Raw genomic sequence first — 27,511 nt, 5'->3', positions numbered from 1 at the left:
TTATGGACTAGCCAAAGGTGAGAATATACAACAACGGGTCAAACCCTATAATCAATAGATCAAGGACTAAACCTGGCCAAGGTAATGGCGGTCAAAAGTCACTGACTAAACCTAGATCTGAATAAGGAATGGATATAACCAATTGAAAAGAATAAGGAACTCTAACTAAGAAGAGAACCCTAATATCTAGTCAGTATATATAGGTATATATACATACACACAAATCCTAACCAGGAGCACCAACCCTAATCTAATCTAACCGAGTCAAGGAAGCCTCGACTCAAGACTGACTAATGAGTGTACTAGGACCGTGTTGTAGCCATATAAAATGAGCTACCCTAGTCTACAAATGGGACAAAGCTCCTGACTCTAAGCTCCACATGTGTGAGCAACACATGTTCGACCCTATATGAATGCAATATACTTTATATAAACACGGGTACTTCCTAGTTGGATTTCACTAGGTCGGTGAGTATATACATAATATATAAAACAAAGCAGGGCTCCAGACTCAATCTATCGGGTACTATGTGTATGAAACATACTTAATATGTATAACACAAGTACACCTACTGTTATACATAGCATGCTTCATTGCTCATCGGCTGCTGTAAACACAAGTACACCTAGTGTTTACGGCTGCAGCACCGGCGCATAGCTTGGAAATAGATACAACAGCGCCATCAGGGTATTGACATCCCAGTCGTGCGCGCATTGTATCTATCCCGTGGAGCCAATAATAAGGAAAAATAATTAATGAAATAAACAATATGATAACATATGATGTGCAGTGTGTGAATCCCTTGTTTTAATTACGCACCTATTTGGTGCCCCTGGATTCTAACGATAGAGTTCCCATTTAAAATGATTTAATCCCAAATTTCTCCAAAGATAGTAAAAATGGCATTTTTATAGAGTTAGGCAATGTTTCAAGACCTCCTCAGTAGAGTCGCCAGCCTGTGGACCCCGATCCGAGGACAGCGAGAGGGAACGGGTCCCTAACACCCTCTGGATCATCCACGACATGAAGGAGAGCTCTACCAAGGAACTCTCAAAACGGATGCCACCCTCATAGCATAGCACGAGTGGCGATATAAAAAGAAAGAGATATGTCTTGATCCGGAGCCAGGGCTCGAAACCGAGACATACCTAAAATAAACTCAGAGTCGCCATCCATGGATATGCCATGGAACCCTAAAATCAAATCCTCTGTGCAATGGATAACCAGAAATATATATGGGTTCGTGCCTGGTTACGAATGGAGAAGGTCTGAGAGCACCCCCAATTCATCCGAGTGCAAGCACTTGGTCTCTTATGCCATTTATTATTAACTCCAAAGAAGTTTGGGTAAAAATCATGTGAAATGGGAACAATCCTCAGGAATCGTCTACCTAAACATGCATTTCCTGAGAATAAAGATAATAAACACATATAAAATAAAATGAAAGATGTGTCACCTAAGCATGGCTAGGTTATGAGTGACAAGCCTAATGGGTGTCTAAGTTCTGATGTGCAAACACATGCAAGCTATAGCTAAAGGTATAGGATCAGTATAAAAAAATAAGAAAACATATTAAATCATACAATAACTGCACAACAAATCCTAATACTCTAAATGATTAGCTCGAGTCTTCGGATGGTCTGGTATTCATCCAAAGAAGCTTACGTATCCCCGCCTCCGCAAGAATCAGAGCCACGTAGTTCTTCGCGCCTATTCTAAACTAGGATGCCTAAGACACCTAGACCTCTATCTTAGACTCGATCTAAAAGACCGGACCAGTTATTAAAGTTTCTTGTACGATTATTTAAATTCCAGTGAATTATGGATTTTAAGACACCCTATATGCCCTAACTAAATGCAGATTAGTCCTAAGCTAATGCAGGTGATTCCTACAACCTATGTGTAACTAGGCTGTATTTTCTAAAGAAAACCAAGGGTGGACTAGCGTATCCTACTCTAGTCGTCACTCGGCGATGTGGATCGCCAACTGACCGGACGGAGGCGTTCCTATAACTCTAAGACAGACCCTTAACTCTAAAACAAGCACACAACAAACAATCAATCAAGCAACCTATCAAAAGAAAATCCTAACTCTAAAACTCTCTATCTAGGAGAAACCCCTAAATCTAGAGGAAGATCTTTTGAAAACAGGGTTTTAAAGGTTTTCGAAGAAGGTTTAAAATATTATTTACAAAAAAAAGTTTGGCTGGACTTGGGATATGGATCCCAAGCTGCACTACGTACCTCGTGAAAGAGGATCAAGCCAACGTAGTTCGAAACAAACTCTCCTAATTACTACTTCTAAAACACTCGACACTTTAGATTTCTTTTGGGGTTTTCAAATGTTTTTTATGTTTTAAATTTCTAATATTTTTGAGTTTTAAATGTATTCAATGTTTTTGGGTTTTAAAGCTTTTCAAATGTTTTTGGATTTCGAATTTCTAATGTTTTTAGATTTTTAATTTCTGATTTCACCCTTTTGGTCAAAGACCTAAGGGAAAATGCAAAGCAACACCCTAGGGTCAAACCTTAGGGCTAACAGGGAAAACCCCTAAACCAAATAAGCTAACTATCAAGAATGACGAAATGATCTAAGATCCAAAAGGCAAAGCTCTAATGAGACTGGACAAGTCTCAAACAAATAAAAGCGACGACAATACTAAGGAGAAGCTCCTAAAAACAATTAAAGGGATGGGGAAATGAGTCAAAGACTCTCTAATACCACTATCAAAGGACGAGCGAGTCAAAGACTCTCTAATAAAGACAAATGAATCCAAGACTCTCTAATAAAACTACTAAAAAGGATAAATGAGTCAAAGACTCTCTAACACGCTATAAAGGGGGACAAATGAGACATAGCATGTCTCAGCTCAAAAGAGAGACAAATCAGGGAGGTTCTATAAATGAGGTACTGTATGCCTCCAATGGGAAAAGGCAGGCTCTAAGCAACGAGGCTTGCTCCCAGAGGAGAGCTGCCTAACGAGACAAAGCGTGTCTCCTAGAATGGTACTCGCTAATAAGATCACAATGGTCTCCTAAATGAGGAAGAGAAACTACCATCTAATGGTTTCTAAAAGACTAGAGAAGTCTACTAAATAGAGAGGGGAACACTAATTGGACTGAGCAAGTCCCCTAGGGATGGCGTGCTCTATAGAGACACAAATTGTCTCTCTAAAGGGGAGGCTCCGACTATCGCCATCATTGCCCTTGCAATGAAGGGACTACTAATGTCTATGGGCGTCTAAAAGACTGAGAAAGTCCACTAAATGGGAGAGAGGATTATTATTAGGACTAGGTGAGTCCCCTATAAGATGAAAAATGAACTACCACTTGTTAATTCCATCAACAGGCATATCGAAAATCATTCAATATGCAGACATAGTAAAAGCTTCTAAAATCAGCCAATGTGCAGAACACTAAAAAAAATGTTTATCATCATCAAAGTGCAAAGGACGTCATTATCAATATGGTAAGGGCTGCCATTGCCATAAGGGTATAAAACCGTGCATGGCAGCACCTACATGCTTAAGTCACACAACATAAGGGTGTATAGCATGGCGAAAAGGGTTAAACTGAAATTGGCATTAAAGAATGATAACCCTTTATCCAACACTACCACAAAAAATCTGTTTCAATTTTTCTGAGTTTAACCCCCCTTATAACAGAGCAATGTATCAAGAATAAATAGTCATGGATCATCAGATAAGACTTCTGCTTCCCCCATATTTCAAACAAAAATCAGAAATAACATCTATTTCATGATAGCTTCTAGAAATGAACAAGGCATTTCAAAAAAAGAAAAGAAATATATATATATATATATATTTATATATATATATATATATATATATAGGTGGAACTCTCACATAAACCAAAAGTTATCAAAGTAACTTCCAAATCATGATGACGAAATGAAAAAGGATATACTGCTACCCAAAATCAACACAACTTCGCAACAGACATTAACTTTAAAGACTCTAAACATGCTAGGTATTACTGTTATAAAACTCAACTTGGGTGCATAAGCATTATTTAATAAAGCAAGAATATCTCAAGATTATCATGATCATTGCAATTCTTAAAATAAAATTAAGTACAGGAAGCCGATGATATTAAGAGAGGCAAACTGGGTAAGTACAGCAGCAAACATGGTGACATGCATGTCAAGAGACCAACAGCAGCACTAATATTTTTGATCAATCATATTCAGCCCCTCCTATTTCTTTAACCCCCAAGATGTTGGCAATGAAAGAAATGGCCCTTCGACCTATTGTAACTCCAACACATCATGACAATGATACTACCTTACATCCATTCACAGACAATAGTAAAATAAGCTCCATATTTTCAAGCATGTTCAACCTGTTACTCTTCCTCATTCATCAATATAGAAGAAAAACCAAGATAAGCATTATATACAGCCCAACATGCTCAATCTGATATTCTTTTTCATATGCCAAATGAATGCTAATTACAGGAGACAAGAAAATGATTAAACTGAAATTTTACATACTCTGTTCAAAAAGATCATATCATCCTTTGCAATCATTCAACAAATTTTTCTCCTAATACGCCTGAACATTTATCTTGCTATTAGCAGGTTACAGATAAAAATCACAATTTACAAAATCCACACTACAGGGCTGAGTAAGGGCTGACATTATCAATAAGAAATAGCTAATATCTTGATAGGGAATAAATCACAGATCAGCTCCCTATTTCCTAGAAAAACACATTCATCATTGTTTACATTTTAATTGATCATACAACCATTCAATTAACAATACTCTATTCTCAAATCTCAAGTTATCCACATTCATGAAATGAAGATCAACCTATTATCCAAAAAGAAATTGATCCAGGCAGAGAATTAAATGCTCATATTGAGAGAAAGACAAAAACATTATCCACAGAAAAACAAATCTAAGCAAAGAATTAAACATTTAGATCATGGAAACAAGAAGAACATTATTCGCAAGAATCATCATGAACAGAGAACTGGACGTTCAGATTCATGTCACAAATGAACAAATTCAAATGAAACATCTAGATCCAAGATTAAATGACGACGAAACCTCATTTAAACCTTACACTTTCTCAATTAGCTAGATCGAGGTTATATGAAATCAAAATAAATTCAAATATCCATCCACACTAAAAATAGGTTAAACTTACCTTGCTCTTCTTAGTTTCTTCTCCTTGTCGCCAAATTAAATGAACTTCACTGCTCAATGCTCCTCTAGAAATCAGATCTGAGATTTGCCGGAGCTCAAATACTCAATTAGCAATGGACATTGACAAATGATGAAGTCACAGAATAAATGGGCCAGCCGAGGTTCCAGCTATGTTGCCGGAGAAGTGATTGGAGAAGATCGGAGAAGAGGATCAGTTAGGATTTGAAAATTTTGGGGATGTTTTCTCTTAGATCTATCTTTCCCTCTCAAAATTTTCAACGAAGAATAAAATATTCTTGAGGAGATTTACTTGAATTTATAAAGGTAAAATGAGAATCTAAAAAAAAAAAAAAACTAATGAACAAAAGCTAAAGAAAATGTGTAGATCTGAAGAAATTTTAAACAAGAAAAAAAACTGGAATGAGGATAGAACGAGTAGATCTATTTTGCTTCAAGTACCTGTTTTTGCGTCGAGAAGGGGAGGGAGAGATCTCGAAACCCTTTTTGAGAAAGATTTGAGAAGGAAGAAGGCCGATGTGTCTAATTTTGTGCATTTCAAGCAAAAAACCACCAAATTTTTTTTTTCCAAATGCAATTTGGAAGCCATTAAATAAGGCAGTATACAACTACTTATACATTATCAACTACTATCTTTAATGGTAAAGTCTGGAGCAAAATCCACACAAAAACTTAAGAGGTTTTACATAAACATTTAAAACAAAAAAAATGGCAAATGTTTGTGGCAAATGATGGGCCAGGCACCGCGCTTGTTGCAGCCACAGCGCCTCATAGTGTTGCTAGTTCAAAAGGAAGCTTCCCAGAATGGGGGTAGTCGAATCCAAGAGGAAGCTTTTTGAAAATCCGATATAGGGGGTCCCAAGTTATAATAGAAATGGCAACTATGAGGAGGGAGAATACGGTTGTTTAAGAAAACTAGAATTTACCAATTTGAAAAACTTAAACCGATTAAGAGATCAAAAACAATATTTTAAGCATACAAGTTAAATCTAATGGTGCAATGCAAATGAAAGAGCAAAGAGATAGAAAGAGTGCACCCGAGATTTAAAGTGGTTCGGTCCTCAAACTCGAGGCCTACTCCACTCCACCAACCAAACCCGTTAATGGCTTCACTATTTGATCTTCTTAACCTTGGCGAAGATCGGTGCCAATTACAATTGCTTTAACCTTGGTGGCAATCCTCACCACGGAGAAAAAAGGGCTCCGCTTCTCCGAATACTCGCCCGAATACAAATCTTGAAAGATGAAAGAAAGAACTAAAAGATCCCTTCACAAGGGTTACAAAAGATATACAATTGAGAGCCTATGATCCAAATCCTAGAGTTGGTGATGAGAGGCACAATTGAAGCTTGATTCACTCTTGGGTATTCAAATGAAGTTTAAGAGTGTTAGGATTGATGGTTTGTATGTTTAGAACACCCATATTTATAGGAAAAACAAAATATGACCGTTCAGTGGCATTACGGTAATTCCAGCAAAATTCCAAACGGCTCTTTTTCAGACCGTTGGAGTGTTCTCGGAGTTCCGAGAATTCTCGGAGTTCCGAGAAAAAATCTCGGAGTTCCGAGAAGCCTCACAGAAGTTGGAAAAAATCTACTGGACCAATTCGCGGAGTTCCGAGAATAATTCTCGAAGTTCCGAGAATTCTCGGAGTTCCGAGAAAAACTCTCGGAGTTCCGAGAAGCCTATGCAGAGCAGATTTTCAATTCTGTTTTTGGGCTTCCAGTTCTCAACCAAGATGGGATTGCTATGAGGGTTCCAAGGTGTTGGAACTCCACAAATACAATCACTTGTTTATTTAGGGTGTGTGAGATTACTTTAATTATGCCTCTAAAAACCTAATCTAGGTTTGGATCAATTACATTCTAAAAGACAAAAAATGGTCTTCAATATTAATTTCTTCATGTCTTCAAGTCTTCATGACTTCTTGCTTGATGACTTTGGCCTTCCAATTAGTGGTCCAATGTGGGCTTCTTGGCCTTCAATCCAAGCATCCTTGATCTTACTTTATCAAGATCTACAACTTAGACAAACAAACACATTAGTGATAAATGATCACTTGTGTATTGGAATCATCAAAACAAGATGGGAATGCCAAGGTAAAAACCATTGGGCTTACACTTTTCCAGAATTTCTATAACTGCTCGAATGCACCTACAAGAAAAATGGAGCTTGACAGGAGATACCGGACCTACCAAAAATATAACAACGACCAATTAATATTTGAATTTCTGATCAAAAGGCACTCTATATAGTAATTCAAACCGTATATGTCACATACCTAATGTACATAGGAGCAAATGGCCCAATGGGAGTCTGGTTGACTTGTTGAGTTCATTTGGGAGGATTTTTACATGACCTTTTATTGTGGCCTAGTTGGTCACATGTACTGCAATTATGATGTACACCAACTTGCAGTTCTCACTCGGTCCTTCTTGAACGAGGTCTTCCAGGTGGCCGTTTGGGGTGTGGGGGTGATACAATCATCAAAGAGTGGGGAGGAACCTGCCACTGCGATCGATGTAATGTAGGTAGCACCATCTCTTCATAAGTGTCCCGATACTTCTCGATGAGAAACCATGGTTGGCAGAAATCATATTCATCATATTTCCTCTTGGTTATGGCTGCCATTGCATGTGAGCATGGTAGTACTTCAAATAAATACTGCCCAATCGGGCGTGCTATATGGTGATGACCTTTACAATGTGAAAAATCTAAACGGGTCTCTGCGTTTGGAGTCAACTTTGTCTTCCACTGATGATCGATCTTCCGACGATGGTGGAAGAAGTCAGATATTTTCCATCGAATATGTTCTACCAACAATGCAATCAGCAATGTCCTCGAATCCTTTAAAATTGCATTGAAGCATTCTGATCTATTCGTTGTCTGCACATCATACCTACTACCATGGAAATAGCAACTTGCCCAATGTTCCTTTGGCCAATGTTCAATTATATATTTGTGTGCACGTTCATTCCTTGCTTTAATTTTGTCCATTTCATCTCCAAAATGGCTCTTACGCAACGCCTTTGTAGCAGCCCAGAAATACCCATAAAGCATGTCATCCTTAAATTTGTCGTAAAAGTTAGCACTGAGATGACGCATGCAAAAGCTATGGTATGAGTTCGGTAGCACCGTAGGTACTGCTTTTATCAACCCCTTTTGTCGATCGGAGTAAACCATAATAACTTTACCTTCTGATGACATGATATTGCAACGAAAGTGTGTTAAAAACCAATTCCAACTATCGTCATTCTCATTTTCGACGACAGCAAATGATATTGGAAATAACCCACCGTCTCCATCTACACCACATGCAACCAACAAAATGGCATGGTACTTGCCTCGTAGAAGTGTCACATCAAGCAAAACAAGTGGTCTAAGTGAACGATTGAAAGAACGTATAGAAGGACCAAACGCCCAAAATAACCGAAGAAATGGATCATCTCCATTCCGAAATAGTTCTCTTTCTCGAAGAATACAAATAATGCTTCCATATTTTGATCTGACCAGCTCATGTGCGTATGCAGGCAAGATGCGATATGAGTCCTCTGCTTTTCCACACTTAATTTCAAGTATAATGTCCTTCGCCATGTGTGCCTTCCGATAACTGATGACTATGCCCCAATGAAGCTTTATATGGTTAATAATCAGACTTAGCTTGATTTCTTCAGGTCGATTGAACAACCCTAAGCAAGTTTCAGCAGCCAGGCCGCTGTGACAAGTGGATGATCGTTACCACTCAATCTAAGTGAACATGTATGATTGAGGATAAACGTCTTAACCCTCACATGATTCAAGTGATTGGTACCGGTAACACGCCAAGGGAAGCTCCTTTCCTTGCATCTAATAGCATACTTTGTAGGCAACGTTGTATTTGCAACATACATAAATCGGTTTCTGTGGACCCCGATCCGAGAGAGGGGCGGGGGACGGGCCCCACACTGGTCTCTATGGATCATCCACGTGAATGGAGAGCTCTACCAAGGAACTCTCGAAAGAAGAAATGCCTCTCACAGTATGAGTGGCGATATAAAAGGTGAGATACCTCTCGATTCGGGGACTAGTCCAGATTCGAGGCGTACCTTAAACAAAGAAGAGTCGCCATCCAAGGAAAAAGGCAAATGGGCCCTGGATCCCATACTATGCTCTGTTGCAACGGATAACCAGAGATTATAAAAAGAGGGTTCGTGCCTGGTTACGAATTTGGAAGGTCTAAAGAGCACCTCATCCGCCCAAGTGTAAACACCTGGTCTCTTATGCCATTTATTTAATGATTTTGAAGAGTTTTGAGCAAAAGTCATATGAAATGAGAATCAATATCTCCGAGAAGACGTCTATCTAATCATGCATGTCTCGGAGATGAATTATAATCACACATAAAAAGAAATGAAATAAGTGTCGCCTAAGCAAAACTAGGTTATAAGTGACATGCCTAATGGGTGTCTAAGTTCTGGTGAACAAACACATGCATGACACACCAAAAAAAAGTATAAGGTCTGCGCAATAAAGTAAGAAAACATTGCAAAACATAGAAAATGACTCGATACCAAACAACCCTAAGACTCTAATCTATACCTAGGCCCGAGTCTTTAGATGATCTGATGTTCATCCAAAGAAGCCTACGTATCCCCGCCTCCACGAGAATCAAGGCAACGTAGTTCTTCGCACCTATTCTAAGCTATGATGCCTAAGACATCTAGACCTCTATCCTAGACTCGATCTAAAAGACCGGACTAATTCTTAAAGCTTCTTGTGTGATTATTTAAATTCCAATGGATTGTAGATTTTAGGACACCCTATATGCCCTAACTAAATGCAGGTTAGCCCTAAGCTAATGCAGGTGGTTCCTATAATCTATGTGTAGCTAGGCTGTATATCCTGAAGAAAACAGTAGGATCTATCGCATCTTAGACCTAGTCATCAATTGGCGATGTGGATCGCCAACTGACCGGACGGAGGCGTAGAACTCCTAGGTAGGACTCACTCCTAACTCTAACACAAACAAATAAAACACACAACAAACAAACAGATGAACGAGGGAGCAACTCCCGACTCAAAAACTCTCTAACTAGGACAAGCTCCTAACTCTAGAGGAAGATCCTTTCGAAGAAAACAATATTTTGAAAGATTTTTGTAATTTTGAAAGATTTAAAATGCTTATTTTTAAAGATTTGGCTGGACTTGGGATGTGGATCCCAAGCTGCACTACGTACCCTGTTGAAAGGGATCAAGCCAACGTAGTTCGAAACAGATTTCCTAACTACTCCTAATGACTCAAGATTTTTGAGATTTTTTTGGTTTTTTTAGATGTTTTTGTTGTTTTTAAGTATTTTTTACTCAAGGGGAACAAATCCTATCATCATAAGGGGAGAACAGACTCCTGATATCCCGCAAAGGTTGGACAGCATCCTATGCTTTGCGGGGAAAAAGAACAGAAACACAGCTCTGCAAGGGTTGGACAGCATCCTATACCTTGCAAGAGTGGATAAAAACATGATACGATGAGAGGTAGAATAGAATCCTAACCCCTATGATGATAGAATTTGATTCCTGAACAAGAGGATTGACTCTCTAGACTAAGGACGGATTCCTGTGCTAGTGGACTAATCAAACTAAGATAAAGCTCAACAAGTAATAAGGAAAGACCTTGTGCATATTTGGCAAAGGTAAAACATCCAGCCGGGCCGGACAGCTACCTAGCCCTAGGGTGCAACAAATGTGCAACCCAATACCCATAAGGGTAAGGGGTATGATGCCAAGCCGAGTAGGATGTTCTCCCAAAACCAAATGATGCACAAAGAGGAGGTTTAGCAAGAAAATGAGACTAGGTAAGTCTATTAGACACAGAGGTAGGATAGAGAAGAATACTAACAAGGAAAAAGAGACCTTGTGCATATTTGGCAAAGGTAAAACACCCAGCCGGGCCGGACAGCTACCTAGCCCTAGGGTGCAACAAATGTGCAACCCAATACCCATAAGGGTAAGGGGTATGTTGCCAAGCCGGGTAGGGTGTTCTCCCAAAACCAAACGACGCACAAAAAGGAGGGTTTAAGACCTGTGAGACTAGAGGTAGTCTTCTAGAGGTTAACTCAAGTTGATTCATTAATGAGACAACGCCTGTCTTCAAAGATTTGGATCTAAAAGACTAGGCAAGTCTTTTGAGAAAATAGAATGCTATTCGGACTGTGCAAGTCCCCTAGAGATGGGCTTGGGCTAGCGCCTTCATCGCCCTTGCAATGAAAGGGGATTCTAGTATCTAAAGAATTTAACAAAAATCTAAAAGACTGTGTTAGTCTATCAAAGAGAGAAGAAAAGTCTACCAGATAATCACAAATTCCATTCTATTCTTATAAAAATAAATCAAGTGCTAAGCAAAGAAGAATTCTCAATAAAACAATACACGATCTAAAACAATTATAAAATGATAAACAACATTAATTAGTCCAGACCAGCCGCTGGATAGCCTAATAAAGTAAAAACAATATCAAACACTTCAAAACCAACCACAAACCCCAATACGGGGACTCCAATGAAATCAGATGATGCTAAAGTAATCATCTGATATCAAATACACATGATAATATTTCTAATCCCGCCTTGAGATCAGACAGTACTCATGTCGATAATATCGAACAGAGTAGTCATCTGATCTCCTTCTTCCTATTAACAATTTATTTAAATAAATAGGAGACAAGTATAATAAGCTTTCAAGATAATCTCACCTGAACAATTCATTTATCACCATCTTCAAATTCCTAACTCAAAGCTTAGTATGAAAGATAAGTATTAAATTTCCAACAGATTATAGAAACACATTAAATGATATTTTCAATTTGTATAAATTTTAATACATAACAGGGCATCAACTTGTGCAGATTCAAATGTAAAAACTGTGAGAGTAAAATATAAGCAGATTTGTGCAAATAGCGGGGCCGATGAGACAAAGCCTATCTCCAAAAGGGGTTTGATTTTTCTGAGACACAGCTTGTCTCCTAAAAGAAGGCTCTAGATAACTCTTTCATCGCCCTTGCGATGATAAGATACAAGACATCCAATAGATGAAGTTAGTCTTTTAGCTTAGAAGGTGGATAAAGTGGGACATCTAATAAAACTTAGCAAGCCTTTTAAAGATAAGGAATAAAAAACTTTTAATGAGATTGAGATAAGTCTCCTAAGAGTAAAAAAAAAAAACATCCAACACCTTATAAATACTTTAACTTGGCTGGCCTCTTGTCTACTTAAGATATACAAAATATAATATGCTTCTATGCCCTGCTATTTACATGTATGCCTTTCATAATAAACATACAGAAAGCTCCAAAATATAAGAACTATTGACTACTTATCATATAACAAAAATAAAATATAAATCATACATGAAGCAAAAAATAATAATAATAATAATAATAAACAATGAAAGAAAAGGTTTAGAAGTACAATCGTCAAAACGGGTAAATCTACTACCAATAATCACCAGGAGATGTGATCATTACCCAAGGTTATAATATTTTCACTTAACATCTAAAATTTATACCCCTTTTGACATACTCCACTTCAAATCTAAACTTAAAAGTATAGTCCATAAGAAGAAATATATCACTGCCAGTCTTATTGCAACACAGAGAATTTTAAGATATTGTTTTAACCAACGTAACCTATGAATAGAAACTCACTAAAATTTTCATGATCTTCAAATGACTCTCTTAGCTACCCAATTAATATGTAAACAAATTGAACAGAGTCACATAGCAATCACGGTTTAGACATGAACAAACATGTGATTTAAAGAAATACATTGGATTAGTATAATTAATGGCATACGGCTACATAAACATCAAGAGAATCAAAAAGAAAAATAAAGCAATGATAATCGTCATCTGAGGTGTATGCTCAGTATTTTTTAAATGATAAAAACTCATTTGAACCAATCAACAAGACACACATGACAATCATACTAGAAATGTGCTCACCAAGAATGAGAGTGTTAACATGTATTTCCTGTATTCTCCCATTAAAATTCGCACCTGTACACTCTCATTTTAACCCTCTTAACAAAATCCTTGTGAAAGCTTTGAATTACTTCTAATAAAAATCACTCCAAGCTATAAAAAAAAATCTACTAAAACACAACTGTTATGCTTTCAAATGATAATCAAATAGTCAAGCAACTACAGATCTTAGCAAGATTATGACAGATTTTAAGCAGAAATGGAGCTCTACACTGTCAAATAACAATCAAAACAAAAACTATCTCAAGTCATTTAAAATTTCTATTGATTTTAAACAAAACCACATCAGTACTCTATCAAATGAACATCTGGAACAGATCATCACAAATTAACATAATCAAACAATATTTAAGAAGAAGAAAGAGAAGAAGAAAGAAAAAATAAATTAATTCCCCTTTTTTTATTTTAAGAAAAAATAAATCGAGAATAACCTTATAGCTCGCTTGAAATGATTAGACTGAGATTTCCACCGGCTGAAGTTTGAAGAAACGCCTGGAATCTAAGACAATCCACCGGATTCAGATGGGCCACCGGAGAATATAGAAATGGGCAGATTCAAGGGGAGCTGAAGCAATTGATCTCTGCAAATTTCCCCTTTCTCTGCTATGTTATACAACCATAAAAAATAAAAATAATGCAATGGAGGTGGCTGAACTTGTGATGGCCGAAAATAGAAGACAAAACCAAAGATGATCGGAAAATGACCGGATTCCGATAAGCCACCAAACAAAGAAGAGTTAGGATTTTTCTAGGATTTCAGAAGGTAGATCTAGAATTTTTTTAGAGTGAGGATCTAGGGTTTAGGGTTTGAAACAGTTTAAACACAGATCTATGAGGTAATGGCTCTAACCGGAGCTCCAATTCGTCGGCCATGGATGCAGTCGTCGGTATTTGGATTAGATCGGAGAATGATCGGAGTTAGGGTTTTAGTGTTAGAAAATAGGGTTTGAACAAGAGATGTATAGAAAATCATTGAAATAACATTGAGGTAAGAATGTAGCAGGCAATCCGAAATGAATGATGATTATTCCGGCTGAAAATTGGCTAGTTTCAGATCGGATCTTACCGGAGAAGAGGAAGGTGAGTTAAGGTTTGAGGAGAAAAATAGGGGAAAAAAAGATGACAGAGATGGAGGTTTAGGTGAAGGGAAGAAGAAAGAGTATGGCTGACCAGAGAAATGACCGGATTTTGGCCGGAGTTAGACCGGAGAACGATCGGAAAAGGTTTGGACGAGATCTGCTTCTTCTCTCCTCAGCGTCTCTCTCACTAAAAATTTCAGGAAAATTTCCAGATCTCGAAAATGAAGGTTTACACTGGTATTTATAGTTTTTTTTTTTTTTTTTTAAATGATATTGGCACTCATTTGATATGCGCACACATGCGCGATTTTACCAGGCTAATTCACCCCCTATACTTTTTGATAACAGCACAAACTCCGCTTGTCTTTTTTTGAAATTTTTCATCAGATTTTTATGAGATTTTGCAGGGGCTTTTCTGAAGTCTCGAGGCTTCTAAATATGTATTCATGGGTATTTAGGGGCTTGATTTAACTTGGATTTTTCTTAAAATACAAGGATTTTAAGGGAAAATGAAAATTTAGTGGGCCACCCTTCATTGCACTATACACACTCTCTCAGCCTTTTTGCTAGGCAAATGAGCTCCGATCTTAATGAAATTTTGCAGGGGGTTAGGAGAGACCCTAATCCAGACTAGGGTGAAGCTTGGGACCCTATTGGTTTGATTTGGTCGGGTTCTGCTCAAAATTGAAGGGCTTAGGGCACGGTCAAAATGGGGTGTCTACAGATGCCCCTCTTTGGCAGAGCGTGCTTGTCGCGCGATTGCCAAAGCTGAACAGACAACACATTTTGGCCGACCCGAAAGCAAAGTAAAGCAAATTTTTGGGTTTTTATTTTAAAATGATATTCAGAAAGTTAAAACAACAAAATGATCTTGCAACAAGGCTCAAAATCTTCAAACATTGGGAGATAGTCTCTCACCGACTCTCGACTTCTAAAAAAAAAATGAGATAGTCGTTCTCCAATCCTGAACTCGATAAACCATATCGGTCAACAAAGACCCTTTTGAGAACAAATGAGCACAAAACACTTCTCTCTTTTCTTTTCTTTTCTTTTTTTAAATTAAAATTTTGGTAAAACACAAAACGAATCATTCAAACAATAGAATTGTACTGCGAACACATACTTGTATCGATGAATAAAGATTTTTGCTGACAATCAGACCAAATATCGCTCAGTCAATTGCCAAAATGGTATCATTAAAAAGAAATGAGCAAGTCTTAACGACCAGACCAAATATTGCTTGGTCAGTTGTCAAAACTAGCTCAAAACAGAAGGGCGATAACTACACAGACCATTGCTGAAAATTCGTCTGTTTAGCCATCCAGATAATCCTGACTCCTCTCTTTCAAGGTAGCGGGTCATCCAAGATTGATATGGTCCGGCGAAAAGGGTTCCATATAAATCCACGCAGATATACCTGACTCCTAACTCGTTAGGTAGCGGTACATTGCGAAGTGACAATTAGACAGGCCAAAATTTGGCATTTCACTGCTAAATGTCACGGGCGAAGAAGAAAAGACCAGACTCCAAATATACGGAGCTCAATTTCACTGGTAGTTTCTTACTTCTAAAAACTCTTCATGAGTAAAGAAAATCCCAGACTCCAAACATACGGAGCTGCTTCACTGGAAATTCCTTTAAGAAGAAATCATTTTCAAATGATGAGAGAAATTACCAGACTCTAAATCATAGAGCCATTGGAGAAAATATATACAACATGATGAAAGAAAATATCAAACTCCAAAACACGGAGCCATTGGCGATTTCCTTTTGAAACTTTCTCAAATGGTGAGAGAAAAGAACCAAACTCCAAATCACGGAGCCATTGGCAAAAATATTTTTTTTTAAACCTTTCAAATAGTGAAAGAAACTACCAATCTCCAAATCACGGAGCCATTGGCAAAGACACATTTTTTTTTTAAAAACCTTTCAAATGGTGAAAGAAAAGACCAATCTCCAAATCACGGAGCCATTGGCGAAAACATTTACAAAATGATATAAGAAAATGCCAAACTCCAAATCACGGAGCCATTGACGAAAACACATTTTTAAATCTTTCAAATGATAAAAGAAAAGTCCAATCTCTAAATTACGGAGCCATTGGCAAACATTTATAAGATGATAAAAGAAAAAATGCCAAACTCCAAATCACGGAGCCATTGGCAAAAATAAAATTCATTGAAATGATTGAAGAAACGACCAACTTTGATCGATTTCACCAGATGAATAAATCATTTCTGCCTGAGAATGATTGAAAATGCACGATCTGTGCTGAAGAGAAAACTCAAGCAAGGATGAAGAAATTTTCGAGTATTGATCATTAAAATAATGGAAAAGAAGTCTGCTGGAATTTTGAAAATTGCAGGAATGAATTCTAGACTCCGCTGGGAGTAAAGATTTTCTGAAAACTTGACTCAGAAAGAAAACAATTTGATTGAAGAGCTTGAACCAGAAGAATGTATTCAAGTTCCTCTATTCTTTATTTGATGAGAATTGCCATCTCAAATATCATTGTTTGATTGATATCTTTTATGACGCAAGTCATAAAAGATGCCCCTAGTATGATTATTTCCATGACAAAATTCATTGGAGAGCAACAATAAAGGGATCAAAAGGATAAACAGAAAGCTTTCATTAATAAACTCTTGGGATTACAAAGTTTTTCTCATGAACACTTGGATTTACAAAATTTTCTCATGTACAAGAAACTGGTTTTGCTCAGAAACTTTCTTCATTTCTGCCAACCACTGATACTTCAGACGGGTTTTAAGAGCCTGCCACATTCTGAATTCTGCTTTGCTTTACATTATAAACAAGAGGCACGGATTCTCTTCTTTCCCTCCCTTTTACCACCCCGGCTTTGGGAGGACATTGACTAAACAAGACCTCAAAATTTGACCTCAACTCGACAAAATAAAGACTTTGACAAACGACAAACGAGGATTTTGACAAAAACACAAGACATGAACACTAAGAGAGACCGAATCTGCTTCTTAGCCTGATAAAATATTTCAAGATGGTAAAAGTCTACCACTCTTAGATTCTTTTGGTTACCGTGTTTAAAGGTGTTTCATTCCTTTTTCGGTATTTCTGTTATGGTTATTATCCCTTTAGATTGCTTAGTTTCAATCTCCTTAACTCATAAAGTACCAAAGGAAGCTTTGCTGGTGCTTACTCAAACATTAGAATGATGCCAAAGAAAATGAAAGTCTAACTGGCTCTTCAAAGCTCTGTCCTCTCTGCATGAAGTCACTGCCATGACCAAATCGCCTTTCTAGGTTTTCGATTTGGCGGACCGTATGCCTTATATTTTGCCTGGACTGTCTGCCCTTGCAGATTTTCCATCCAGCAGGCTCAGCACCCTGATTTTTGCCTAAGCCGCCCTTTCGGGTTTCCAGCTCAGCGGGTGAATGACCCTAACTTTTGCCTAGACCGCCCTTGCGGGTTTTCAGTCTAGCGGGTCTAAGACTCCATCATTTTTCTTTCTTTCTGTTTCTCTACAATCCTGGGCCTAAAATACACCAGAAAGACTTTAAGGTAGGCTTAGATTCAAGCAGGATAAACCTTGGTTTGATTGCATGTATTTTAAACCGAATCTGGACCTTCCAGACTGCCTACGTATCCCTGAAGAAATGGGAATCAGGTTTGCGTAGTTCGCCCATTTGGGGTTTCAAAAAATTTTATTTTCAAAATGTTACGAAAGATATGACCGATCCTGAATTAATCAGGCTACCTATATACCCTTAAAAAGGGATCAGGTCATAATGTAGTTCAAGTTCAATATCTTTTATGACGCAAGTCATAAAAGATGCCCCTGGTTTGAGTTTGTCAAAGAAATGGAGTATTATTTTTTATTGGCCCAAAGGGTTTGCAAATGGTTTTAAACATATAGGTTGTTGGCTCAAAGCTCAAATCGATCAAAGATGGCTTTCTGGTGTAATTAAGCATAATACTTCTTTAATTGATCCAGGTTCGTAGGTTCATTTAATTTTTCTCCACTTTCATCGAGGAGTCTTACGGCTTTTCCAGGCAGGACCTCATCGACGATGTAAGGACCAGACCAATTTGGCCTGAATTTCCCTCGAGGATCAAATACTGGTGCCCTATAGGACTTTAAGACGATATCTCCTGGCTTCAAATCTCGAACCTTGACCTTCTTGTTAAAGGCTCTTTCGATTCTCCTTTGATACCCTTGGATGTGATACAAGGCTCTCAACCTCTTTTCGTCAATCATCTGCAATTCCTGATGTCTAGCTCTTGCCCACTCAGACTCTGACAGATTCGCTTCCATCATAACTCTTAGGGACGGGATTCTCACTTCAACAGGGAGGACTGCTTCCATTCCATACACTAGAGAATATGGAGTTACACCTGTAGAGGATCTGATCGATGTCCGATAAGCCCACAAGGCATAAGGGAGTTTATTCGACCAGTCTTTATAAGTCTCAGTCATCTTACTGATAATGACTTTGATATTCTTGTTCGCTGCCTCTACAGCACCATTTGTTTGAGGTCTGTAAGGAGATGACTTGTGGTGTCTTATCTTGAATTCTTCACACAGGTGTAACACCTCTTTCTTGAATTGCGACCCATTATCTGAAATCAACTCATGAGGTATTCCGTATCTGCAAATAATGTTGGTGCGGATAAACTTCGCAACTGTATTCGAAGTGATGGAAGCGTACGAAGCAGCTTCAATCCATTTCGTAAAATAGTCAATCGCGACTAAAATGTACTCATGCCCGCTTGAAGACCTCGGATAAACTTTTCCAATGATATCAATCCCCCATACTGAAAATGGCCACGGCGAAGTCAAAGAATGCAATTCTGACGGAGGAACATGAATAAGATTTGCATAAACTTGGCACTTATGGCATTTCTTCACAAAGGCAAAGCAATCTGCTTCCATTGTGAGCCAATAAAATCCAAGTCTTAAAATTTTTCTAGATAACATCTTGCCATTCATATGCGGTCCACAAACTCCCTCATGAGTCTGTTCAATAAGCTCCACAGCTTTGTCTTCATCAACACATAAGAGTTGGATTCCGTCAAAAGATCGCCTATACAGCTCTTCACCACAAATGATGAAATTGGTAGCTAGCCTCTGAAGAGTTTTCCTCTCTTTGCTTGAAGCGTCAGGAGGGTGACCCTTGCCAGAAATGAAGTTCTTGATATCCGTATACCAGGGTTTCCCATCCGGACATCTTGCCAATATTTCTATCGCATTCACATGCGCAGGAGCCCACTGCAATCTGACAGCTAACGGCTGAACCTCCATAGTTGCAGAGATGTCTAGCATCGAAGCCAAAGTTGCTAAAGCATCAGCAAAATGGTTCCTGGTTCTAGACAAGTGAGTAAAAGTGATATTCTTGAATTTTTTAACCAGAGATTCCAAATATGCGTTATAAGGGATCAATTTATCCTCCCGAGTCTTCCATTGCCCATTGGTTTGACAAATAATGAGCATTGAGTCCCCAAACACATCTATATCTTGAACTTGAAGAGCTAAAGCTGCCTCGAGTCCTGCTATACAAGCTTCATATTCTGCCATGTTGTTCGTGCACTCAAACTGCAACTTAATGGATAAAGGGATATACTCTTTCTTTGGAGATATCAACACTGCACCCACTCCTCGACCTTGGTTATTGACTGCTCCGTCAAAATACATCAACCATTTGGTACTTGGAGTTTCTTCTTCAATATCCATTATTTCTTCATCAGGAAACTCAGTTTTCAGGAAAACATTCTCCTCTGTAGGAGAATCAGCCAGCTGCTCAGCTATAACCCGTCCTTTGATGGACTTCTGAGTGACATAAATGATGTCAAACTCAGATAACAATAACAACCACCTTGCGGTTCTTCCAGTAAGGGCGGGTTTCTCAAACAAGTACTTCAACGGATCCATCCGTGAAAGTAAAAGAACCTTGTTTGACAACAAATAGTGTCTAAGCCTTTGAGTAGCCCAAACCAATGCTAGACAAGTTTTCTCCAAAACAGAGTACTTTATCTCATATTCCAACATCTTCTTACTGATATAATAGATAGGCTTTTCTAGCTTAGACTCTGGATCTTTCTGAGCAAGCATACAACCCATTGCAGTGTTTGTAATCGACAAATACATCAACAAGGGTTGACCCTGAATGACGGGTGATAGAACAGGAGGCAAAGATAAACATTGCTTAACCTTTTCAAACGCTTCCTGACATTCATCATTCCACTTCTTCGAAGAATTCTTCTTCAAAAGCTTGAAAATTGGTTCACATGTCATAGTCAAATGAGATATGAACCTTCTCAAGTATTGAACTTTCCCAAGAAAACCTCTGATCTGCTTTTCTGTCTTAGGCGGTTCCATTTCCTGGATTGCCTTGATCTTTTGAGGATCCACCTCAATTCCCCTTTCACTGACCATAAATCCAAGGAGTTTTCCTGATGTAACTCCAAATACACACTTGTTTGGATTCAGGCGAAGCTGATATTTCCTGATTCTCTCAAAGAATTTTCTCAAGGCAACTGTATGCTCTGGTCTAGTCTTTGCTTTAACGATCATGTCATCTACATAGACTTCGACTTCTTTGTGAATCATATCATGAAGAAGAGTAGTTGCAGCTCTCTGGTAAGTGGCACCAGCATTCTTTAAACCAAACGGCATTACTCTGTAGCAGTATGTACCCCACTGAGTAATGAATGTTGTTTTCATCATGTCCTCAGGTGCCATCTTGATCTGGTTATATCCCGAGAACCCATCCATAAAGGATAAGAGAGCATGTCCAGCAGTATTATCTACCAAGAGATCAATGTTTGGCAATGGGAAATCATCTTTTGGACTTGCTTTGTTCAGGTCCCGAAAATCAACGCACATTCGAACTTTCCCATCCTTTTTGGGTACTGGTATTACATTAGCGAGCCATTCGGGGTATTCAACCACTTGGATGAATTTCACCTCCAGAAGTTTCTTGACTTCTTCATAAACTTTCAACTCCCATTCTGTCTTGAGTTTTCGGAGTTTCTGCTTCTTTGGCTTGATGCCAGGGATTAATGGTAATCGATGCTGAACAATCTCCTCATTCAATCCCGGCATGTCATCGTAAGACCAAGCGAAAACCTCCTTGAACTCTTTAAGTAAGGCGATTAATTCTTCGCGCTCTTCAGGAGATAAAGTTTTGCCAATCTTTATTTCTCGAATCAAAGTTTCATCACCTATATTCACGGTTTCAACTTCCTCTTCGAGTGGTTTTGCTCGGCGACTCCCCTCCTGTTGAATCAGATGTTTGATTTCAAGGGGAGGTTCGTAGGCATCCTCATCAGAGGGGGAGTCTTGATTATTATTATTATTATCAGGTTTTAAAGCAGATTCAGTAGAAGAAATTGAAACAGGAAAGTACAATGAAGAGTCCTTTATTTCATTGAAAGATGAATTGAATACATCAGATGATGAATAGCCCACATCAGGCTTTACAGACTCTGGAATTGTATTTACAAACTTAGAAACAGACATGTTGACATCAGTGTCAACATACTCAGAAATATGTACATGAGAAGCATCAAGTACATCAGTAAAAATATCTTCAAACTCGACCTCACTAGCAAGAGACACATCATCGACTCCAAGGGTTGACTTGACCTCTACAGTACCTGCATCAAAAGAAGAGTTAGAAATGACAGACTCTGTATCTGACTCGGAAACAGACTCATACTTAGACCTTACTAACTCTTTCGAAGAAGTATGACCATACTGAAAGATAACCTGAGGTAGGACCTGAGAGGTCCAGTTAGTCAAAGGTCCCTCCGCCGAGGTGATAAGATGTGCTGGGTTCAGAATTACTGTGCTCTTGTCAATAACAGCTACCATCTGTGACCCGTCTTCAAAAAGTGAGTTCAGAAATTCTGGCACCATACAGTCAGCCCAATCTGTCTCTGACTCTATCTCTGCGATCTGTACACTTACTAACTCATTTTTTGGTAACTCGAGGTCAAAGAAAATTTCAAACCCTGGCAACCTTTGCCCAGTCGACTCATCAACCCAAGCCTCAGCGAAACCACAGAATGGAACATCTGCTCCCTCCTTGCGAAAATGACCATTCATTGTCAAATTCAGAGGTCCCATAGGCAAGTCTAAGCCACGGCGACGACACTCGGCCCACTTCAACATGTAGCGCTTCATCTCTATGATCTCCTTCTTGGTGGGTTCGTATCCTAACCCAAACAAGCCATTGAAGGTCTTGAGCATTGGGAACTCAATCATACCTTGATGATATTTGCCCAACCCGGCACCAGGCATATATCCTTGCTTGCGAATTATCTTGACAACTTTGGAATTGGTACTACTTAGGAAGAAGATCTCTTCATTCATCGCCTCTTCCATAGTGATAGCAGTCACTTCCAGAGAAAAGCCAGTTAAACTTATATCATCTGCTTTGCCAACAACCAACTCCTGGGAAATTTGGCCTATTTCCAAATCAGGGTCGCCTTTCACAGTAACCACCCTGTTATTTCGAACAAATTTCAACTTCTGATGCAGCGTGGATGGTATGACCCCAACCCTGTGCAACCATGGGCGACCAAGCAGCAACAAGAAGGATGCTTTGATATCAAGGACTTGGAATTCTATTTCAAATTCCTCACCGCCTATTTGGATTTCGGTGACCAAAGTCCCGATGACATCACGACGGGTTCCATCGTATGCTAGAATGCCTTGCTCAGAGGGGACAAAATTCTCCGGTCCGAATCCAAGGGTAGTTGCCGTGCTCAATGGGCAAACATTCAGAGCAGACCCATTGTCTACTAATACCTCAGGAACTTTCTTCTTATTACAAATTAAAGTGATTTTGAGAGGTTTAGTATGGTCTTTACCCTCAGGGGGAAGGTCTTCATCTGTGAAGGATAAAACCTTAGATGTTCTGGCTGGAGTGACCAGGCTCACCAACTCATCAGGTGTAACATCAATAGATACTTGTGCAGCATTTAACTCCTTGAGTATTACTTTCCTGTGCTTGGAAGAAGACATAAGTAGGCCCCATATGGAAATATTCGCTTGGGTCTTCCTCAACTGTTTTAACAGATTATCATCCTCCTCTTCTGTAACGGGCCTATTCAACCTCGGATTTCCTGCAGCCCTTGCTATTTCTGCTGGATTCTCTGCACTCAACTCTGGAGGCTTGAATACACGACCACCCCTTGTGACGTGCTGAAGCTCATCACATTGGTCATCAAGGAACAACAAATCATCATCCTCGATTCTCAGTACATATGGTGTTTTGTTCCTCTGCTCTTCTTCAACATCTTCACAATGAAGTATATAAGATCTAGAAGAAGACTCTGCAAAATCATCATCAGCCAGGGAAAGGACATAAGGCTTTTCCCTCGCCAATTCTTCGATCTCCTCATCATCCAACCTCAGCACATAGGGTTTATCGGATGTTATAGCACAAATGAGATTTGAAGGGTCAAGAAGAGGTTCATTGACAAAAATAGCATTGACGACAGGCGGAGGAATAGCACGATGATTTGGGAGGGGGTTTTGAGTAGTACTTGGTCGCTCCACTTCCAAATCTTTATTATCTATCATTTTTTGAATAGCATACTTCAAAGCCAGGCATCTTTCTGTCAAATGACCCGAATTCCGATGATATTCACAGTATTGATCTAATCTCCAATATTTAGGCAATGGATCTGGTACGGGCCTGATATCAGGAAGCTTTATCTTCTTATCCCTAATTAGTTTCTTCAAAATAACAGGGTAGGGATAAGGAAGCGGATCAAATTGCTTAGGCGCCTGTCTCTCTGCCGGTCTTGACACCTCAGTTACTGCTCTTGCCACTGGTCTGACATAGTTCACACTATTCACCTCTTTCTGTATAACCATTGGCCGCTTGCCCTCTCTGACTTCGGATGACGATGGTCTAGCCCTTAGACCTTTGCCGATGGCATCCTCAGTTTGGGTTCCCGTCTGAATCAAATGATCGAAATTAGGATAATGCTGGGGCGCCATGAAATGGAAATATTGAGTGGACAGACTCTTGACCACCAACTTTATCTGATCCTTTTCTGATAACCTTTGATTTAACTGAGCAGATTTGCGCCTCCAGCGCCTGATAAATGAGGTAAAGGTCTCTTGAGGACCTTGCTTCAACTGTTTGAGGTCCCTCTTTGTGACCTCTATCCCCTCCTCCATTGAAAATTGTTCAATAAGCTGGTCAGAGATATCTTCCATGGTCCTGACCTCATCTGGTTTCAGTCTTAGGAACCATTTCTTTGCTATCCCTATCAGAGAAATAGGAAATAGCTGGGTCATCTGTTCATGATTCAGGCCATATTGCTGTGAGAGGATAATAAACCACCTTACATGGTTCCGAGGACATCCAGTCCCGTCATACTTATCGTAATCTGGGACTTTGAAATTATGTGGTAAAACCACTGCAGAGGACATCATCAATTCGGAGACGTCAAATTTTTTCGGTCCTTGGACTTTCATGTGCTCCATCTCTTGAGCCAACTTCCCGAACTTCTTAGACATCTCTCTCTCAAATTTCTCATACATTTCTTTCTCCTTATTGATCCTAGGGATACAATACTCTTCAGCGTATTGTCCATCATCCATATCAACTTCTAATGGCGAGATAGTGGGTCTATTCAACTCTGGAGATGCAACACGAGGAGGTTGATGAAACGTTGGTCCTCCTGTTGAAGCAGAAGCCTTATCACTAATCTGGGTCTTCATGTGAGTCATTTCTTCCTTCATACTTGCCATGTCACGAGTAAGGCCTATTAACATCTCTTGGATAGCTATCATAGGATTAGCGGGATCTGCCATTGAGACTGGGGTGGGTTGGATGGGCGAGAGTATTTCTTGAAAATGAGACACAGGTAATGCTGGAGAAGTAAATGAAACAGGCGACAAAGATTGTCTACTCAGCCTGGAATCAGAAGACTGACGGGACCAGGTTGGTTTTGGAAAGGTAATTTTCTTTGGAGCAATGGTTGCTCAGTCAAGAATCCTGAGAAGAAATATGAACACTAGATTAAAAATTTGATAATTGAGATAAACTATTCTCACCAAATAATGACAAGAGAAACAGAAAACACACTTTCATTGATAAGAAATTTGGGATTACAATTGATGAAAACATCAGTCTTTGATTTCAATTAGATAAACAAATGGTAATTGAAGAAATCAATACGACAAAAAAATATGATAGGGTCTTCAAGGTCTTTCGATACGGGCTCTCTTTCCCTCAGGTTCTTCTGAAAAATCATTCCGCTCGATCTTAGACGATAGAGCAAATCTCTGACTGATGACTTTGTTTCTCCAGGCAGTTACAATAGACTGGATGAGATCAGGAGTAAGTTTCTCGCAAAGAGGAGGAGTTACGATTCTGGGAGGATATGGCTTTCCCGTAATCTGGTAAAGCAAACGCATGGGTGCGTAGAAGGTTGATTTTTCCAAACCCATAAGATATACAAAGGAATATGGGTAAGTACTAGTAATGACCTGAAGGCATGAATGACTCACCATGTGAAGTTGGTCATGGTCTACATGCTGCAACCAATGGTGCCATTCGTCAATGGATTGGGGTTGGTTGGCCATTGATTGCCATGACGAATGATCCCTAAGGGTATACTTAATGGAGTTTTGTGGCTTAAGAATAGTAAGCTTTTCACAAAGCCACAAATAAAGCAGTTTAGCACACCCATAGAAACTATTTTGGACTTTTGAAGGATCAATACGATCTAATCCTAAGATAGTTTCTGCTAACATAGTAGGAATAGGATTTCTTCCTTTGTTAATCTGGTCTACTATGCCCAGCAAAGCCAATGGGGCAACACGGGGGTCGCCACGAATGATATGACGAGCAAAAACTCCAAAGATTAAGGCACTACGCCGACAGCTTTGGAAACGGGAGTTAGTAGGGTCAGTGTTTTTAGAAAAAATTTCAATAAGGATATGGACCTCTACATGCGTGCCTTTGAAGCAAGGTAAGGCATCAACGATATCATTTTTGAATAACCCGCAAAAAAGGGAATTAGAAAAGTTTATGTTTGCAGGTTGAATCCAGAGTCCTTCAGATGTGATCTCTAGCAAGGCGCACCAATCTTCAAAGATTGGGCAAAGTTCAAAGGAACCGAATCGAAACACATGAAGAATGGGATCCCAAAGCTTTGCAACTGCCTGAAGAAATTGCCAATTTATACCAGATACGCTCAAGTAATTGAACGTGCTTATGAACCGATCGATCATGCTTCGCTCATGCTCACGCGGAAGGGTTCTGATGACTTCACTTATCCAAATCTTCAACATATTATTCGACATGATTGAACCTGACATTCAGATAAGATAGAGATTATGAAGGAATAAGAAGGACCTTGCAAATGATAAGAATAATTTGACAATCATTTATATAGGAAGGATACGATTGGTGACAATGGATTTTTCATCTATGATCAGAATGATCAACAGATCAGAAAATAGAACACAGTCATGGAATGACAGAAGTAGGTCATAGGCTGGATCTAAATCTGGCGATGAATATTAACTTTACGATCAAGGAGATCAAGATGATAGATCATGGTCATGAGGATAACAAAGAAGCCATCGGCCAGATCTCAAAACGAAACAAGTAGACAACAAATATATGCACAAATTGAATCTATGATACAACACAAGAATGGTTATCCTCCAAAAAAGGATAATAAAATAGATTATGACCAACAATGACATGTATGGGTCACTGACGAAAGAACGCGAACGCAATTGATCAAATCAGAGATTCCCATTAAGAGTGAACTTTTAAGCTAACTGATACTGAAAATGGGAATCGAAACAATGCAAACCGACTCTAAGGACTAGCAGTCATGCTCAAAATGATTTGGATAAAATCCGGCAGCATAACGGCTATACCGGGAGGTCAGGGTAAAGTAAACTCATGAGGCAATGATAAGATAAGCTCATGGTTATCTAACTCTATCCACAAAAGGTTCTAGGTAAAATTTGACAGCATAACGGTGCTACAAAGGGTATATGGGTAAAAAGAAACAGTAGTGCAGCACTCTTGAAAAGAATACCAACACCTCAAAATGACAGTGTCACTAGAAAAAGATAACATGGTGAAAACTCGACCATAGCTAAAAACGATGTGACACGGGGTTTAATCCAATAACCGAAAGATCAAATAACAGATCATGACGATGATAATGGACAAATAAGAGTCATAGACTAGATCTGAGACTGGA

The 27,511-nt window shown here is 39.0% G+C and overlaps 2 protein-coding genes across 2 annotated transcripts; both read right to left on the bottom strand.

Moving 5' to 3' along the window:
• Positions 1–7,614: 7,614 nt before the first annotated feature.
• LOC143891173 (uncharacterized) lies at positions 7,615–8,787 on the bottom strand. Its single transcript, XM_077395809.1, has one exon. It carries the CDS (start codon positions 8,785–8,787, stop codon positions 7,615–7,617), a length of 1,173 nt encoding a protein of 390 aa, XP_077251924.1.
• A 4,714-nt stretch (positions 8,788–13,501) lies between these two features.
• Positions 13,502–25,094, bottom strand: LOC143891172 (uncharacterized). The gene is made up of 6 exons (XM_077395808.1): positions 24,415–25,094; positions 22,013–24,372; positions 21,708–21,916; positions 19,922–20,087; positions 19,266–19,828; positions 13,502–13,513 (listed from the first exon to the last, which is right to left on the bottom strand). Exons 1-6 carry the CDS (start codon positions 25,092–25,094, stop codon positions 13,502–13,504), a joined length of 3,990 nt encoding a protein of 1,329 aa, XP_077251923.1.
• Positions 25,095–27,511: the final 2,417 nt, after the last annotated feature.

The sequence above is a fragment of the Tasmannia lanceolata genome, unplaced genomic scaffold, assembly GCF_043159265.1.
Source record: "Tasmannia lanceolata isolate RefF3 unplaced genomic scaffold, GAP_Taslan_0.1 ptg000013l, whole genome shotgun sequence".
NCBI lineage: Eukaryota > Viridiplantae > Streptophyta > Magnoliopsida > Canellales > Winteraceae > Tasmannia > Tasmannia lanceolata.
Note: the sequence above shows the minus strand (reverse complement) of the source record. Positions and strands in the feature narration are given on the sequence as shown.

What these genes read in the sequence shown, in the direction of transcription:
- LOC143891173 (XM_077395809.1), bottom strand. Translation starts at nt 8,787, where the DNA reads ATGGCGAAGGACATTATACTTGAAATTAAGTGTGGAAAAGCAGAGGAC.
- LOC143891172 (XM_077395808.1), bottom strand. Translation starts at nt 25,094, where the DNA reads ATGGCAGATCCCGCTAATCCTATGATAGCTATCCAAGAGATGTTAATA. An exon ending in ACAAAGAGGGACCTCAAACA is followed by an intron (nt 24,373 to 24,414) that starts GTTGAAGCAAGG and finishes CTCATTTATCAG; the next exon opens with GCGCTGGAGGCGCAAATCTG. An exon ending in CGGAGCAGTCAATAACCAAG is followed by an intron (nt 19,829 to 19,921) that starts GTCGAGGAGTGG and finishes ACAACATGGCAG; the next exon opens with AATATGAAGCTTGTATAGCA.